The 14,706-nt window shown below is 31.9% G+C and overlaps 1 protein-coding gene across 1 annotated transcript; it reads left to right on the forward strand.

Moving 5' to 3' along the window:
* Positions 1-10,449: 10,449 nt before the first annotated feature.
* On the forward strand, positions 10,450-13,744 carry LOC133680623 (abscisic acid 8'-hydroxylase 4-like). Its single transcript, XM_062103653.1, has 9 exons — positions 10,450-10,791; positions 10,900-11,221; positions 11,583-11,732; positions 11,822-12,070; positions 12,172-12,261; positions 12,347-12,425; positions 12,515-12,621; positions 12,790-12,908; positions 12,996-13,744. The coding sequence occupies exons 1-9, from the start codon at positions 10,589-10,591 to the stop codon at positions 13,099-13,101; spliced, it is 1,425 nt and encodes a 474-aa protein (XP_061959637.1). The 5' UTR covers positions 10,450-10,588; the 3' UTR covers positions 13,102-13,744.
* Positions 13,745-14,706: the final 962 nt, after the last annotated feature.

The following is a 14,706-nucleotide window of genomic DNA, read 5'->3' on the forward strand; positions in this document are numbered from 1 at the left end:
TTCCAGGACAGAACTTTTTTTAAAATTATAGAGGTTAAAATATAAAGATTGAACTTATAAGGACAGAACTGAAACATAAGCGAATCTACAAGATGCTTGTGCTGATTAGTCGAGGACCATTATCACGATATTCAGGGTTGCAATAATACAATCACAATCCGCCGCCGTATGTTCCAAAAATGGAATCAATGGTCAGCTTTGTGGCTCCCGGTCTCCTTGTTTAGCTATATATAGGTGGATGTGCGCATCAATGTTTATGGAAACAAATCTCCTGTTGTTGGTTTTATGGGGTGATTCCACATGATTTGATGTGATTTTTTATTCCCACTTCCATCGCCATCCTTTCCCCCTTTTGCCTTTTCATTCCGGGGTGGCAATTAGCATTCAAAATAAAATAAAAGGAGTAAAATTTTTTCATAACAAAATAAAAAATTATAATTTTTTTTTAGCTATCAATCTAGTTTAATGTGATTAGACAAATTTTTTAAAAAATCTAAATTTATCTTAATAATTTATAAATGTATCGGCTAGACTATTTATATGATTTATTTATAATAGATTATTTTTTAAATATGACAGAATCACATCTAATCACTTAGAATTATTTGTTATTATAAATTCAATTTTATTATTAATACTGTAAAATAAAAGACAATAATTCTCTGAGATGTTAACTTAAATTTAATTTTAAGTTTATAAATTAAAAAATATATATATTTTTTGATTCATAAAACATATTATAAAAACGTTTATAAATTTATAGTTGGTGTATGAAACAGTTGATTAATTTATATAACTAGATCAACTAATTGACTAAAAAATTGATAATAAAACTATAAATTAAGTTGTCATTCTTCAAAAGCATAAGAAGATAAAAATATGTTATTTCACTCAATTTTTTTAACTTCCTATGCTAATTTTTTTTGTAAAAAAAATATATCCTTCGCATTACGTGTAGTTCCAATAACATCCAGTTCCTTTTTATAGCACCCTGTGTTTTCCTTTTTATAAGTGTATAAACTGATCGTCTTTGATGATAAAAATTGGTCTATTTGTACCCCAAGAATAAAATGGCCTACAATGTACAAGATTGAACCGAGTAAATGCAACGTGCAGAATTAGATAATTGCAATCGCTAAAGCTTGTGGGGGGAAAGAGCATGTAGCTAATAAACTTGATGCCCCGGACGATTTTAGTGCAATTACTATCAGTATCGGTGTCTAATAGTATATTGCTAATAATATATTGCTTCTTTTAAAAAAGTATAGAGTTTAAATTCTTTTTGTAACAGAGAAAATTAATTAATCAACTTCATATTACCCTTTCAATAATGCAGGTCAAGTTGAGGCACGTAGGATGAACTTCAGTAGAAAGTCTACGAACTGCTTAATATCTGTATGCCATTCTGTATTGATCAGGACTAGATAATCTGCCACTTCATCCATAAAAGCAGTGGAGGCACCATGCAGCTGTGTATTATTTCCAGATCAGGGTTCAGAAAGCTATAAGCCTGTGCTTCTTCTTCCTTGGATATTCACACAATGAGACCAGTTGTCATTTACATGCATTCGGTGGATAATCGCAGCCTGACTTGAGTGGATCAGATAGCGGCCTTTTTTGCATGATTTGGCAAACATTTGGAAGGAATATAGTAAGTGGTAGGTCACACTCACCATGTGTGGAAAAGCAGCACTGGAAGCTGAGCCCATCCCCACGAGCATTGGAATCATTTACATGACTCACGAGAGGGATGGCTCATTAGTTCCGTACTTCAATGGCCTTTCTCTGTAGCAAGATCTAATAAAAGATTTAATCTTCCCTGTTTCGAGGTCTCCTAGCGATCCCCTAGGTCCAAAAATGTTCGATTTAAACATCGCCATGATAGCTAGCATGGATATACATGGTAACTGGGTTGGCCCATGCTGATGATTCTCGGTATCTTTTTTACATAATGAATGGATTGATTGATTTGAAATTCTATGTTTTTTTATAAGCCAATAGAACTCCAATAAAAGAGAGTACACTGAACAAACAGCAGAAAAGCACGAGTTCTACTTCTTATGTTGCATTTTTCTCAATTTTAAGCTATGCCATTGATAACATGAATGAAGATTTTATTTGAACAAGGCTATTCATAGGCATGCAGTGAGATTTCTGTCGCCTCTTGCAAAATATGCGAGATGAAACTACTTCTTGTTTGGAGACACCGTATTTTAAGTTGTTTTGTTTTAATACGTTAATATTAAAATTAATTTTTCAAAAATAAATAAAAAAATATTTTTATATATTTCTAAATAAAAATACTTTACAAATCAACAAATCACACCCTCGCAAACAGAAAGGAAACCGCGCACTGAAGAAATATTAGAAATTTGAGCGCAACTGATGCAATATTTAACAAAACAAAAGATAGAGTGACGAGTTCTATAAAAATTATAGTTATAAACCGCAGAAAAAAAATCTTATTTAATAAATTCTAACGTTAAAATATAATAATAATCTGAATAATTCATTTTGAAAAATAACATATAAAATATTTAAATAGTAGCTGAAACTTAAATTGTTATTGACACCTAAACCAGATAAAATTAAGAAATAAATAGGAAAGTTTTTTAAAAACAACACACGACCCCGTACTAATTAAATTAACACTGACAGACAGGGTTGATCTTATAGAAAACTAGCTAGGCATGCGTAACACACTAATAAAATTTCAGTTCAATCCTGTAGTAGGATAAAACTAACAGAAATCTTGTTTGATTCATCAAAATTCTTCTTATTAAACTTTAACTTGACAATATATAGGCATTCAGCATAAACAACAACTTCCTTCATTTTTGTCGTAAAACTGTACATGTTCTCCTAAGTTTTGGAGTGTATTTTTTTCCCACTCTATCTATACTGCATTAGGTCATTGAAAGCACACACACACACACACACACATATATATATATATATATATATATATATATATATATGGTGATCATATTTTCTTTTTTCTGGGAGTAATTAAAAGCTTATTGACTTTACATTTTAGCTAGCGGTTTCTCTCATTATACTGGAATTAACAATGTTTCAAGGTCAGCCACCCTTGAAAAATTCCAAATTAATCTCTTCAATTTGTAAAGTGAGGATTTGTATCAGTACTAATTATCCCTAGACACTTCTCTACTTTTCGACATCTTAATTAGAAGGACCTGAAACTGAAGCCGAGGCTTGCATGCTTGTCGTTGAAGAAGTGTGGGCTCGCTCAAATTAATTTGACTAATCAAGTCAATTCTGTGACAACAGCAGAAAGTTTGACGATTATCATAATGGGAAAGCTAATTCAGTAGTTGATTTGGGAACGAGTCGAGCATTTGAAACGGGAGAATAAAGGCTTTTGAAAAATATCATCTGTCCTTGCAAGAACAAACTTCGATGCAGATCAAATATTCAAAAAAAAAAAAAAAGTTCCTTACCTTAAAAGGATGTAACTTACCAGGGGGTTACTAGTGGTCTTTAGAACCATATCTGTCTGATAATTTTCATGGCGACGTGGAACTTTCTTCTTTTGGGCTACAAGTTTGTGCTCCATTTTCCAATTCTCTCCGAGCTTAATCCCTGTCGTGCTTGATCGGATTATGGTGTGGATTGATGTGACAGATCTTTGTTGATTTCTCATCGAGCCAACTTTCTTTTTCAATGATGTTATTCTTATTTCATAATTTGTTGGTCTCACTCTATTATTTACTTTAAGAACTTATATAGAGTAAGATATTTTAATATTTTTTCAATGATAATTAGATTCTTCATGAATTATAATATTAAATATTGATAATGTAGGTGTAGTTCATAAGTAAATTAAAAAAATTATCTTATATTATAAAGAAATATTATCTTTTAAGTATTTATAACTGTAAATTTTTAATATTGCATAGTAAATTAAATAAAGTTAGAATAAATGGACTTTCTTAGTACATGGATATTTATAATTTCATTAAAACATTTCAAGTTTATATAAACTTATGATTACATGAAGAGAAATACATACATATTTTATTTCTTTGGTTTTTTCTTTTTCTTTTTTCAAAGGTTTATATGATTTAGTTATATTTTAAGATTGATTTTACTCTTAATTTGTAATTTATACACCAAAATAGTTCGCTAACAAATAATATAGTTATTTATATAAAAAATATAGTTCATATAAAATCTTAGGATATTGAAATTTTACCTTTTTATCATCATTAACTATACCTAAATTCAATTTCTCAATGAAAGTTTTGGTCATACTTCGTTGTTTACATTGTTGAAGAATTTTTTCTGAAATATTTTCCACCAATAAAATATTTATCTTAAAAATAAAATAGAGTAATAAATCTTCTATCACTTCAACTTACAACCTATCAAAAATGATAATATATTCACCTATAATTTCTCTTTTTACTTATATTTATTATTTTCAAGCGGGCACTTGAATAAAATATCACTAATTATTTTATGAGCCCATAAATTTTTTGAAAAATCTCAATCCTAGAAACTTAAGTTAAGCCCCTTAATTTAATTTAATTTTGTTCTTTAACACATCTTTTAAGTTGTGGATATTTTTTTGACTTGAAACATGTCTTGGACAATAATTATATTGTGTCAAAATTTAATTAAATGAATTAATGAGGTTTGTAGATTTCTAAATTTTAATTATTTATTAAAAAATTATTTCAAATTAAAAATTTTAAATTATTAAATGACATTTAACAAAAATAAGGAAAACTACCGCTTTATATAAAAACTCTTGGGAAAAAAAATAAAAACAAGAATAGCTGCTCCGATATAATTATGGTCACCCCTGTTTTCAATTGTTACTACTTAATTGGTGGTGTTCAATACAAACGCAAGGCATTTATCGACGACAGGTCATAGGTGAGGATTTTAATCTGATAGAAAAGGTCAAAGTTCATATTCTATTTTAGTATATTTGTTCCCATATTCTTTTTCTCGGGCAATTATTATTATTATTATTATTATATCGTGGCCCGCCATCAACCGTCTGTCCATACCTGACTCGCCCCCGGTGCTTCGTGAACTCTCTCTATCTCAACAAGATTTTGGCACGTGTTAGTCCAGCTAGCGTTGATTACGACATTCACCACCTGATTCTCCCTTCTATGACAGGACATCACAGTCTCAAAGACTTTGTGGACCCCAATGCTCGCGAAGGTTCCCCGTGTGCTTGGTGTCCGTAGGATGTGGCTACTTGTGTGACGTTTGATCGAAGAATTTAATTTAGAAAGATCACCAAGCTACAAATGCCGTGCATCCGCATCACATGGGGTGGCGCCGGCTATTATTATTATTATTAAATGTTTCCTACTGTGTGCATGATTTTTGTAAAAAATATTTTTTATTTAAAAATATATAAAAATAATTATTAATTTATTTTTTTCTATTTTTAACATTAGCATATTAAAATTATAAAAAATATATTAAATCAATATTTTTAAAACCAAATAATATTTTTAAAATATACTACACACAGCAAACAATAACTATAAAAATTAATTCGCTCTAAAATTAGTTTCAGGAACACGAATTACCCCTATGCTTTTCTTTTCTTTTTGCCTTTACCTTTTTTGTTCATTGACGTAAAGATGAAAAGATATCTGAGAATGTTAGACAATGAACTCAACTTTAAAAGACAATAATATTATTTTCAAAATGACAATTTGGAAGATTATTTTTAGACTCTATTTTGTTTGCTGGGAAACAAAATAAGTTTAAAAAATAAATTTATAGAATTTTTTTCATAAGAATGGATTACTTTTATGTGTTTTGTATATAGAAAATAATTTTAAAATATACTTTGATGTTTGGTATGCATGGAAAAATACCTTTTTTTTCAACAATAAATGAAGTAAATGCTAATTTTGCTAATTAATATGACCAATATAACTTAATATAATATATTTAGAGTTCTTCATGGTTTTGAGTCGGGGGGGGGGGGAATGAAGCAAAGCATAGTTTTTTATTATTATTATTTAATTGGATGAGAAATTAAACATGTTCTTAATTTTAACTAGTTTTCCTAAATTGTTCCGGACAGGAAAATTTAGTTGGTAAATGTTTTCCTCCAGCCAAAGTAGTCTTATAAATGTTAGAATCCTAGTCGAATTAATTCTTCCTAGTATCTGACGTTTACGTAAATCTAATATAGAACCTGAAATTTGAGATCTTAATTAATGAGTTGAATCCTACATTCTACCATGCCTAATTAAGGATGCTGGAAACACTAATGGTTTATATACGTTATTTGTTAGGATTTCTCAATTATTTAATTATTTTACATGACATTTATTAATTTACTAGTTTTCATTTTTTCCTTTTTTTAAAAAAAATTAAGCTTAATCCAAGTTGATTGTTTCAACCCATAATTAGAATATTTTCTTGAGTCAATTTCTAAGTTTTAAAACTATAATAATAATAATTATTATTTTTATATGTTTTAGTTATATAATTTTAGAATTAAATTTTTTATATGAATATTTTAGTGATAAAAAAATAAATTCACTTTAAAATTATTTAAAAATAAATTTATTTTTATATTTTTATCTTCAACTAAATACATTTATATTCTCACATCACAGTAACTAAATGCTACACGCTAATTGCATGAAATAGTTTGAACGGATTCTCATGATAATCTATCCATATAATGGAAACAAAATAACAAAAAGCGTCAATTATAGTTTTATTGTCACGATCACTGGGCACTATTTTGATGGAACAAAACAATTCTGGGTTGTTTAAAAAGATCAAGTTGAGGTGTCCAAGTGAAGAACATGTGTATGAACCATGTAAATTGTAGCGGAATCAGAAAATAAAATTAAAAAAAATTAAAATTTTTTCAGTTGTTTTATTATTTAGACTAAAAATATAAATTTTGTAAAGAAAAATGCTCAAAAAACAATTTCCTTACGGGGTCGGGGCCTACCAGCACCCCAGTCTCCACCACGGAGTTGTAAACTATATATATGTGATTTTACAGTGGAACTTTTGTATGCATGTAGATGCAGGCGATGTGAGTAAACCATGTGAAATTCTTGCACGTTCTTATTTTCTTGTAATGATCTGGCCTTCTCCTTTTTCCCAGTGTTCTTCTGCCTTCTCTAATTCATGTCACAGCAATAGGTTCGGCATCGATCGAGTCTTCTGCGGTTCTTGGTAGCCTTCCTTTTGCTGTATAATTTAAATGATGCATCCTTGATGAAATAATTGCCTGGTATTTCGATTCAGGTGTGTTTATGATTTCTTATGGTTTTTATATGAAAAATATTAAAATCATTAAAAACAATCAATTTAGTATTTCTTTTCGAATAAAAATCACTTTGAAGCCGCACCAGTGCCATCTGCTTTATTCAGTTACTGAATATTTAAGCTGCTACCAGGTGTCAACGATTCATTGGCAAGAGTAGAGAATCACAAATTGAGTCCCTGTAGATGCAGCCATGTTTGACTTCGGTCATATACTTTAAAATCTCTCAATATCATCCATGGATTTTTCAAAAGATTTGATCAATGACCAAATCTTTTTTCTCTCATAATAATTGATGTAACTTTTGTTCTTGATTACCTATTGGTGCAGCAGGGGCCACTCTTTTCTTGTGTTGAGATTGTTGAGGGTTCTTCCTGGCTCTCTGCAAGTGGTCAAGATTATCTCTGCTCTCTGCTGCCATGGCCTTCATGTTGTTGTGGTTGTGGTTGTAGCTAAATGCTATGCCATGAAGGTTTCTTGAAGAAGCACCCTTCATTGATGGCAGAGGAAGAGAGAGGCTTAAATTTGACAGTGCGTGAGCCATGTCTGACTCTCTTTAGCTATCACTCAGTAGCTAAAGAGAGTCAGAACTAAAATGGGGTCTCGCTCGCATTTACCCCTTTTTTCTTTCGCTTTTAATTACCTATTAATTATTCTTTGTTAGCAGCTAATCAAAGATGTTTAAAATATCAGATCCTAGCTCCCACTAGAAATTAATATGTACATCGAAATCCCAAGTTAATCTACACCACGAATACGTTGCTTGAATACGTTGCTTGAATTAAGATAAACTGTCATCGTTGACGATTTTTATTGGTGTAATAACTTAGTTCATTGCTGCGCTACCCTCTAGGTTTCTAAATATCTCAGTAAATGAATATTGTTGTTAAATTTTAAAATTTCGAATTTAAATTTATCTATTACCCGTTATATATATATATATATATATATATATAATAGTAGATGAATAATGGTTATTCAAAACTCAATAAATATAACATGAATATTTAAATTTTATATTTGATGAATAATATCTAGATATGAATATAGAAAAACGTGAACCGTGGGTGCTGAAGAGGATGTGCTAGCTTTTTATTTAAGTACTTATTTTAATATATACGATCCATTTTAAATATTTCTTGCCAAGAAGATAGATCCTAATTAATGAATCTATCTAGTGATGGACCTGGCCATTTTTGCTAAAAGTGCGTCCAACACGCATCGTTCGGCGCAAAACTCCAGTACCTAAGCGTTTTTAAGACTTTAAAAGCATGATTGGGAACGTGGTTCAACCCGTGTTTTCAAAAAATTTAAATTTATTTTGTTAAAATTTAATATAGTTTGTATGTTTTAGATTATTTTAATGTGTTGATATCAAAAATAATTTTTTAAAAATAAAAAAATTATTAACATGTATTTTAACAAGAAAAGTTATTTGAAAAGCACTCGCAATGATACCGTCAAACAATCTATAAATAAACCTTCCAATTACAAACTTCGTAATCTAAGAGGTTGTTTGGCATCGCATTTTAACATGAATTTATATATGTTTTAAGAGTATGTTTAATATTCAAAAAATATTAAATTAGTTTTTTTTTTGTTTTTTAATAATTTTAATGTATTAATGTAAAAAAATGTTAATTTTTTAATGAATTTTATATATAAAAAAATAGCTTGCACTTTTACTTGCGATGTCAAACACACGCAAATCTCTTAGTTTATAAACATCGTCTAAAGTATTGATCCGCTCCAAGACTTAAAGAGCTGGTGGAGAACTGACACAGATCAACTCAATCTCTTAGTTTTTTATGTTTTTAAACCTGTATCAACCTGGCCTAGACGAAGTCACAGATGAGTAGATCAAAGAATTGACAGGTATTACAGTCTCAAGCACTGTGACTTTTTTTCCTTTTTGGAAATGGCATGTTCCTTGATTAGCAGAGAAATAATTCTTTTCTAGGCAAGTTCTTTTCTTTAAGCAACATCAATATAAGCATCAAATTCTAGAAAATCAACCTCAAACCAAACCTTGCAAGGAGAATTGAATTTAGCAAGCTGTTTGTTCTGCTAAATCTTATTCGCGAGGAAACTGGGGATCATCAGAGTCTCTTTAAGCACAGTTAAAACAATACCCAACTTTTATAAATAAACTAAAGATTAAGATAATTTAACAGCATGACTCTAAAGTTGAATGATTCTCCCAGGAGCATGACTTAGATTGATTTCGTTATGCACCTTATCAAACATCATAAGGTGCCTTGTTCACATGATAGAATATGGTCAATTCGCTTCGTGTGAAAGCATGCGGTTGTCAAGTTGATCTTTCATTGCAAGTGGAAATGGTCAAAATGATCAGTCCTATAAATCGGAGAGCTCCAATCACATGAATTCAGCCGGGATATCTAAAAAGAAACTCAAGAAACTAGATTTCCCTTCAGAAAGAAAAAGTACTAGTTCTAGCTGTTCAACTTCGTTGTTCTAATTAAGCTGGACGCTTTAACTATGAGCTGAGGGAAAACCTTAGCATGCCAATTACTGGTAATTACTCAAGCTGAAGTTGCTTCTGGTCTCGGATCGATGATCCAAAGCCAAACCATTTGATTTCTTAATTTAATTTATATGTCAAACAACTATCTTAACTTAATAGTTTAAGTTGTTAGGTAAGGTTTCATTATATAATTTATATTATTCTCTAAAACACCTCCTCAAGTGAAAGCTCTTTGGATTTGAAATTTGTACATGCCTACATTATCTTGTGCTTAATTTTTATCAAATAAATAGGGATGGTGAGATTCGAACTCGTGACTGCTTGGTCATTAAGGTTCTAATACCATATCAAAGAATTATCTCAATTCAATAATTTAAACTGTTAAGTAAGGTTCTATTATTATATGATTTATATTATTCTTGAATATAATGACATGATTAATATGTTGTAAGCTAATATACGTTAATAATAATTTGTGTGGTGTCTGATACTGTTCCTTTAACCTGCGATATGCATAAATCTTACCAAACTTATGTGACCAATCCCTTCATTACAGTTGACAATCTCCTGCCAACAGCCCAAAACTACTGTTTTGTCTCAACCCCCTTCTCCCTTCCTCTATATATATGAACACCGATACACCATATACACTCACATTGATTACATAATCTTCTCAACCAACCTAGCATCATCCACCATATCTACTCCTTTCACCTCCAAAAAACAAGTAATTGCAACACCAAGACACAGAGAAACAGAGAAGAGGGGCGCTTTTCCTGTTTAATTTTTGGAGGGAGAGGTACATTTGCATGGAGGTTGCTTCTATTTTAATATGCCTCTTTCTTTCTAGCCTTCTCTCTTATCCCCTCTTAAAGAAGATGCGGGGGCCCTGGAGGATACCTAAACAAAGAGCGAAGCTTCCTCCGGGTTCAATGGGCTGGCCTTTTGTAGGTGAAACTCTCCAACTTTATACTCAAGACCCAAATGTCTTCTTTGTTACGAGGCAAAAAAGGTTCTAGTGATTACCATACGAACTTGATTTCCTTTCTCAAGATTTCCTATTGCATGGATTTGAAGTTTGGAAAAACCAACTTTTATGTGTTTTTTTTCTCCTTTTCAGATATGGAGAAGTATTCAAAAGCCACATACTTGGCTGCCCTTGTGTTATGCTAGCTAACCCTGAGGGTGCAAGGTTTGTGCTGGTGACTCATGCTCAACTGTTCAAGCCTACATACCCCAAAAGCAAAGAGAAGATGATTGGCCCTTCAGCTCTCTTTTTTCACCAGGGAAATTACCACAATCTTATCAGGAAGTTGGTTCAAAGTTCTTTATCCCCAGACACAATCCGGAAACTAATTCCCAGCATCGAATCCGTAGCCATCTCTGCCTTAGAATCATGGTCCAGTGGGCATATCATCAACACCTTTCATGAAACGAAGAAGGTTTGGTTCAAGAAAGTAAACTAATTTTTTTTCTGAATTAAATAAAATATTACCCATCTCTTAAGTAAGCAAAAATAAAATAAAATGCTAGCTTATGACTAGCTCTTTTGAATACATATGCAAAGCTCATGCCTCTTAAATGCGTTCTTGGCTTATCTAGATTATTTAAGAATATGGGGTTGCAATTTAATTGTCCTATTCCTCCTCTTTTTTACTGCAATCGATTAGTAATTCCTAATTTCAATTTTGTTTTTATTGTTGTGTTCTTCCTGGAGTTTCTGATCCCTGGGTCCTCCACTCTATGTTTGCATCAGGATTCTCTAATTAGTTTTTTTTTTTTCCCCTTTGGCTCTCCACGCAGTTTTCTTTTGACGTCGGCATTCTTTCTATCTTTGGTCACTTGAACAGCAACTTTAGACAGATGCTGAATGACAACTACCACATAGTAGATAAGGGTTACAATTCATTTCCAACAAATATTCCAGGAACTGCTTACCACAAAGCTCTTTCGGTAAGAAATGTCTTGTCCACCATCCATCTCAATAGTAGCCTCAAAAGAATTTGAATCTGACTCTTTTTTTTCCTTGATGGTTATCAAAGGCAAGGAAAAGGCTTAATCAAATACTGAGTGAGATAATTTGTGAGAGGAAAGAGAAAGGACTACTAGAGAAGGATCTCTTGGGTAATCTTCTGAACTTCAAAAATGAGAAGGGAGAAATCCTAAGTGAAGATCAAATTGCTGACAACATTATAGGAGTACTTTTTGCTGCTCAGGACACGACAGCTAGTGTTCTGACATGGATTCTAAAATATCTCCATGATGACCAAAAACTCCTAGAAGATATTAAGGTGAGAAGTTCTTAGAATTTATTTATTTTTTAAATCCCAGATTGTTAATCAGCTCTTAAATAACCCAAGTTACCGTGAATAACTGTTTTTATACATTCCAGGCAGAGCAAATGGCGATATACGAAGCGAATGGAAGAGGAGAGAAGCCCCTGACATGGGCACAGACGAGAAATATGCCACTTACATACAGGGTATTCAATACTATTTACATTAAAATATACTTATTGCCAAAGTGCCCTAATTAAGAAAGAATGAGTAATTACATGAAATCCACAGGTTATACTAGAGAGCTTGAGGATGGCAAGCATAATATCTTTCACATTCAGGGAAGCAATAGTTGATGTTGAGTACCATGGTGAGGAGTTAAACCAAAACTTATCTGTAATGATCATGGTATTTAAAGGCTATAATTTTTTTTAAAGAGAGAATTTATTGCATTTGTAGGATACCTAATACCAAAGGGATGGAAGGTGTTGCCGTTGTTCAGGAACATTCATCACAACCCAGAATTCTTTCCTGATCCTCGCATTTTCGACCCATCAAGGTTTGAGGTATATATGTGACATAAGAAGAAAGGAAATCTTCACTGAAACTAGTTAGAAACAATTTTTCCAGCTTTGGTGGTTGATGTCTTTCTCTGTCACATACTTGTGTGTGAGAAGATGCGAGCACGTATTTATTTATTTACTTTTTTCGATCTGGGTTGCTGGTGGATGTAGATTGCCCCCAAACCCAACACTTTCATGCCATTTGGAAATGGAGTGCATGCCTGCGCTGGCAATGAGATTGCCAAGCTGGAGATGTTTGTCTTGATCCATCATCTAGTGACCAAATTCAGGTACAGTTCCAGTATATTTCATCGATCCCTCGGTGACTAGCTATTCCGCTGAAATCTTGTGAGCGAAAATGACGGTCTTTTTTGCAGGTGGGAAGTGGTGGGATCACAAAACGGGATTCAATACGGCCCATTTCCTGTACCCCATCAAGGACTCCCAGCCAGATTTTGGAAAGAACCTGTCAATCTCGAATAAGATGCGTGTGCCCTTGAGTTCAAGACGCCTGCTCTCGTTCACGATTCTTTCTACCCTCCTAACCCAACCCCTGTAGTTTTTTCAAGGGGTTCCTATCTCTTGATTACTAAATGCTTTGCCTAAAGTTACTCTTACTGCTTGTAATGAGGAGGTGATCGGTCCCAATTATCCCAGTGTAAGTCCGTGGACTGTGCTTTATGCAAATTAATATGCGTAGCTCTTGCATTTTGTAAGCTTTATTTTTGTCAATATACTGATAATAATAACTATAAATTATATAAGAGTTACAAGATCTCCATGGCCCATCCATCATCAGCTGAATGAATACCATTTGTTCATGTCAACTTAACCTCGCGCGAGGGGTTTGGCTGCAGTGGTGTCAGAAAGAACCACGTGTTCGTGCTCTGGCTGGCCGAGTGAACCCTAACAGGAGTGGTGCTGCCCTCTTGAGCTGGCTTGTGTGGTGTGGTTTGGTTCGGGTGTGGTTTTTAAGCTGCTAGTGTTTTTTGTTTTTTGTTTTTTCCCTTCGTGTTTTACCGTTCAATGGGTAGCTATCAAAAAGTAAATAAATAAGTGATGGGTCGACAATGTGTAAATGTTAATATCCAAATTTTTGTGCTATTCGATCCCAAGTTCCCAACCATTTATCAAAGCACCAATCCATTATTAAGAACAAATGTGAAATCATCAATTCTTACACAATCATAGCTCCTCCCGTATTTGACCTAACAAAATTTATAAAGAAAATTAAATTATGAGAAGTATATCTCAACTGATTATATTTTAAATTTATTTTTTACAAATTATTAGTTCGAGTCTCACAAATCTTAATATCACTAGAGACTTACATTATTGTTAACTTCAGGGTCTGTAAGATTAGTTAAAATACGTACAAGTTGACTCGGATACCCATATTAATAAAAAAAATCTAAAAAAAAAAGTAACATAAATAGAAAAAACAAATAGTTAGTTAATGCTAGGTAAATGAATCATGGAAAACTTTCATAGGATCCACCAACTTATAATTAATGAAACTCTAGAATTATCCTTATAGGCCTCCTAAACTCCTAGCTCACAATATTAGTTAATGCTAGGTAATTACAAGTCAGCTGTTGAAATTTTTTCATGATATCTTATCACGAGTTTAATGATAGTAAATATCGAACTCCCTAACTCACAATATTTATATGACATGTTTATCGATAGTAATTAAACAATATGATCAAAAGTTAGATCGACAAAATAAGAAGAAGAAAAGGAGTAGACATAAAGAGGAAAAAACAATAAGACATTAAATGAAATAATACACACACACACACACTTAAATATATACCAATATGTAAGTTCCACCTAACCTTAATTAAGGAAAAAACAATTAATATTGAAAAATTAAAACAAAAACTCATTAAAACCTAAAGAATAGGTTAACCCCGTTTAATTTTCATTAGTTTTGTATTTATTGACCATATAAAACCCTAAATAACATAAAATAACCTCTTAAATCATGCCTAACCTACATGGTACATATATTATTATCACTTTATTTTACTTATAAAAACTCTAAAAACACTCAATAATATTAAAATTTTAAAATAATAAAACAAC

The sequence above is a fragment of the Populus nigra genome, chromosome 19 (assembly GCF_951802175.1).
Source record: "Populus nigra chromosome 19, ddPopNigr1.1, whole genome shotgun sequence".
NCBI classification, from domain to species: domain Eukaryota; kingdom Viridiplantae; phylum Streptophyta; class Magnoliopsida; order Malpighiales; family Salicaceae; genus Populus; species Populus nigra.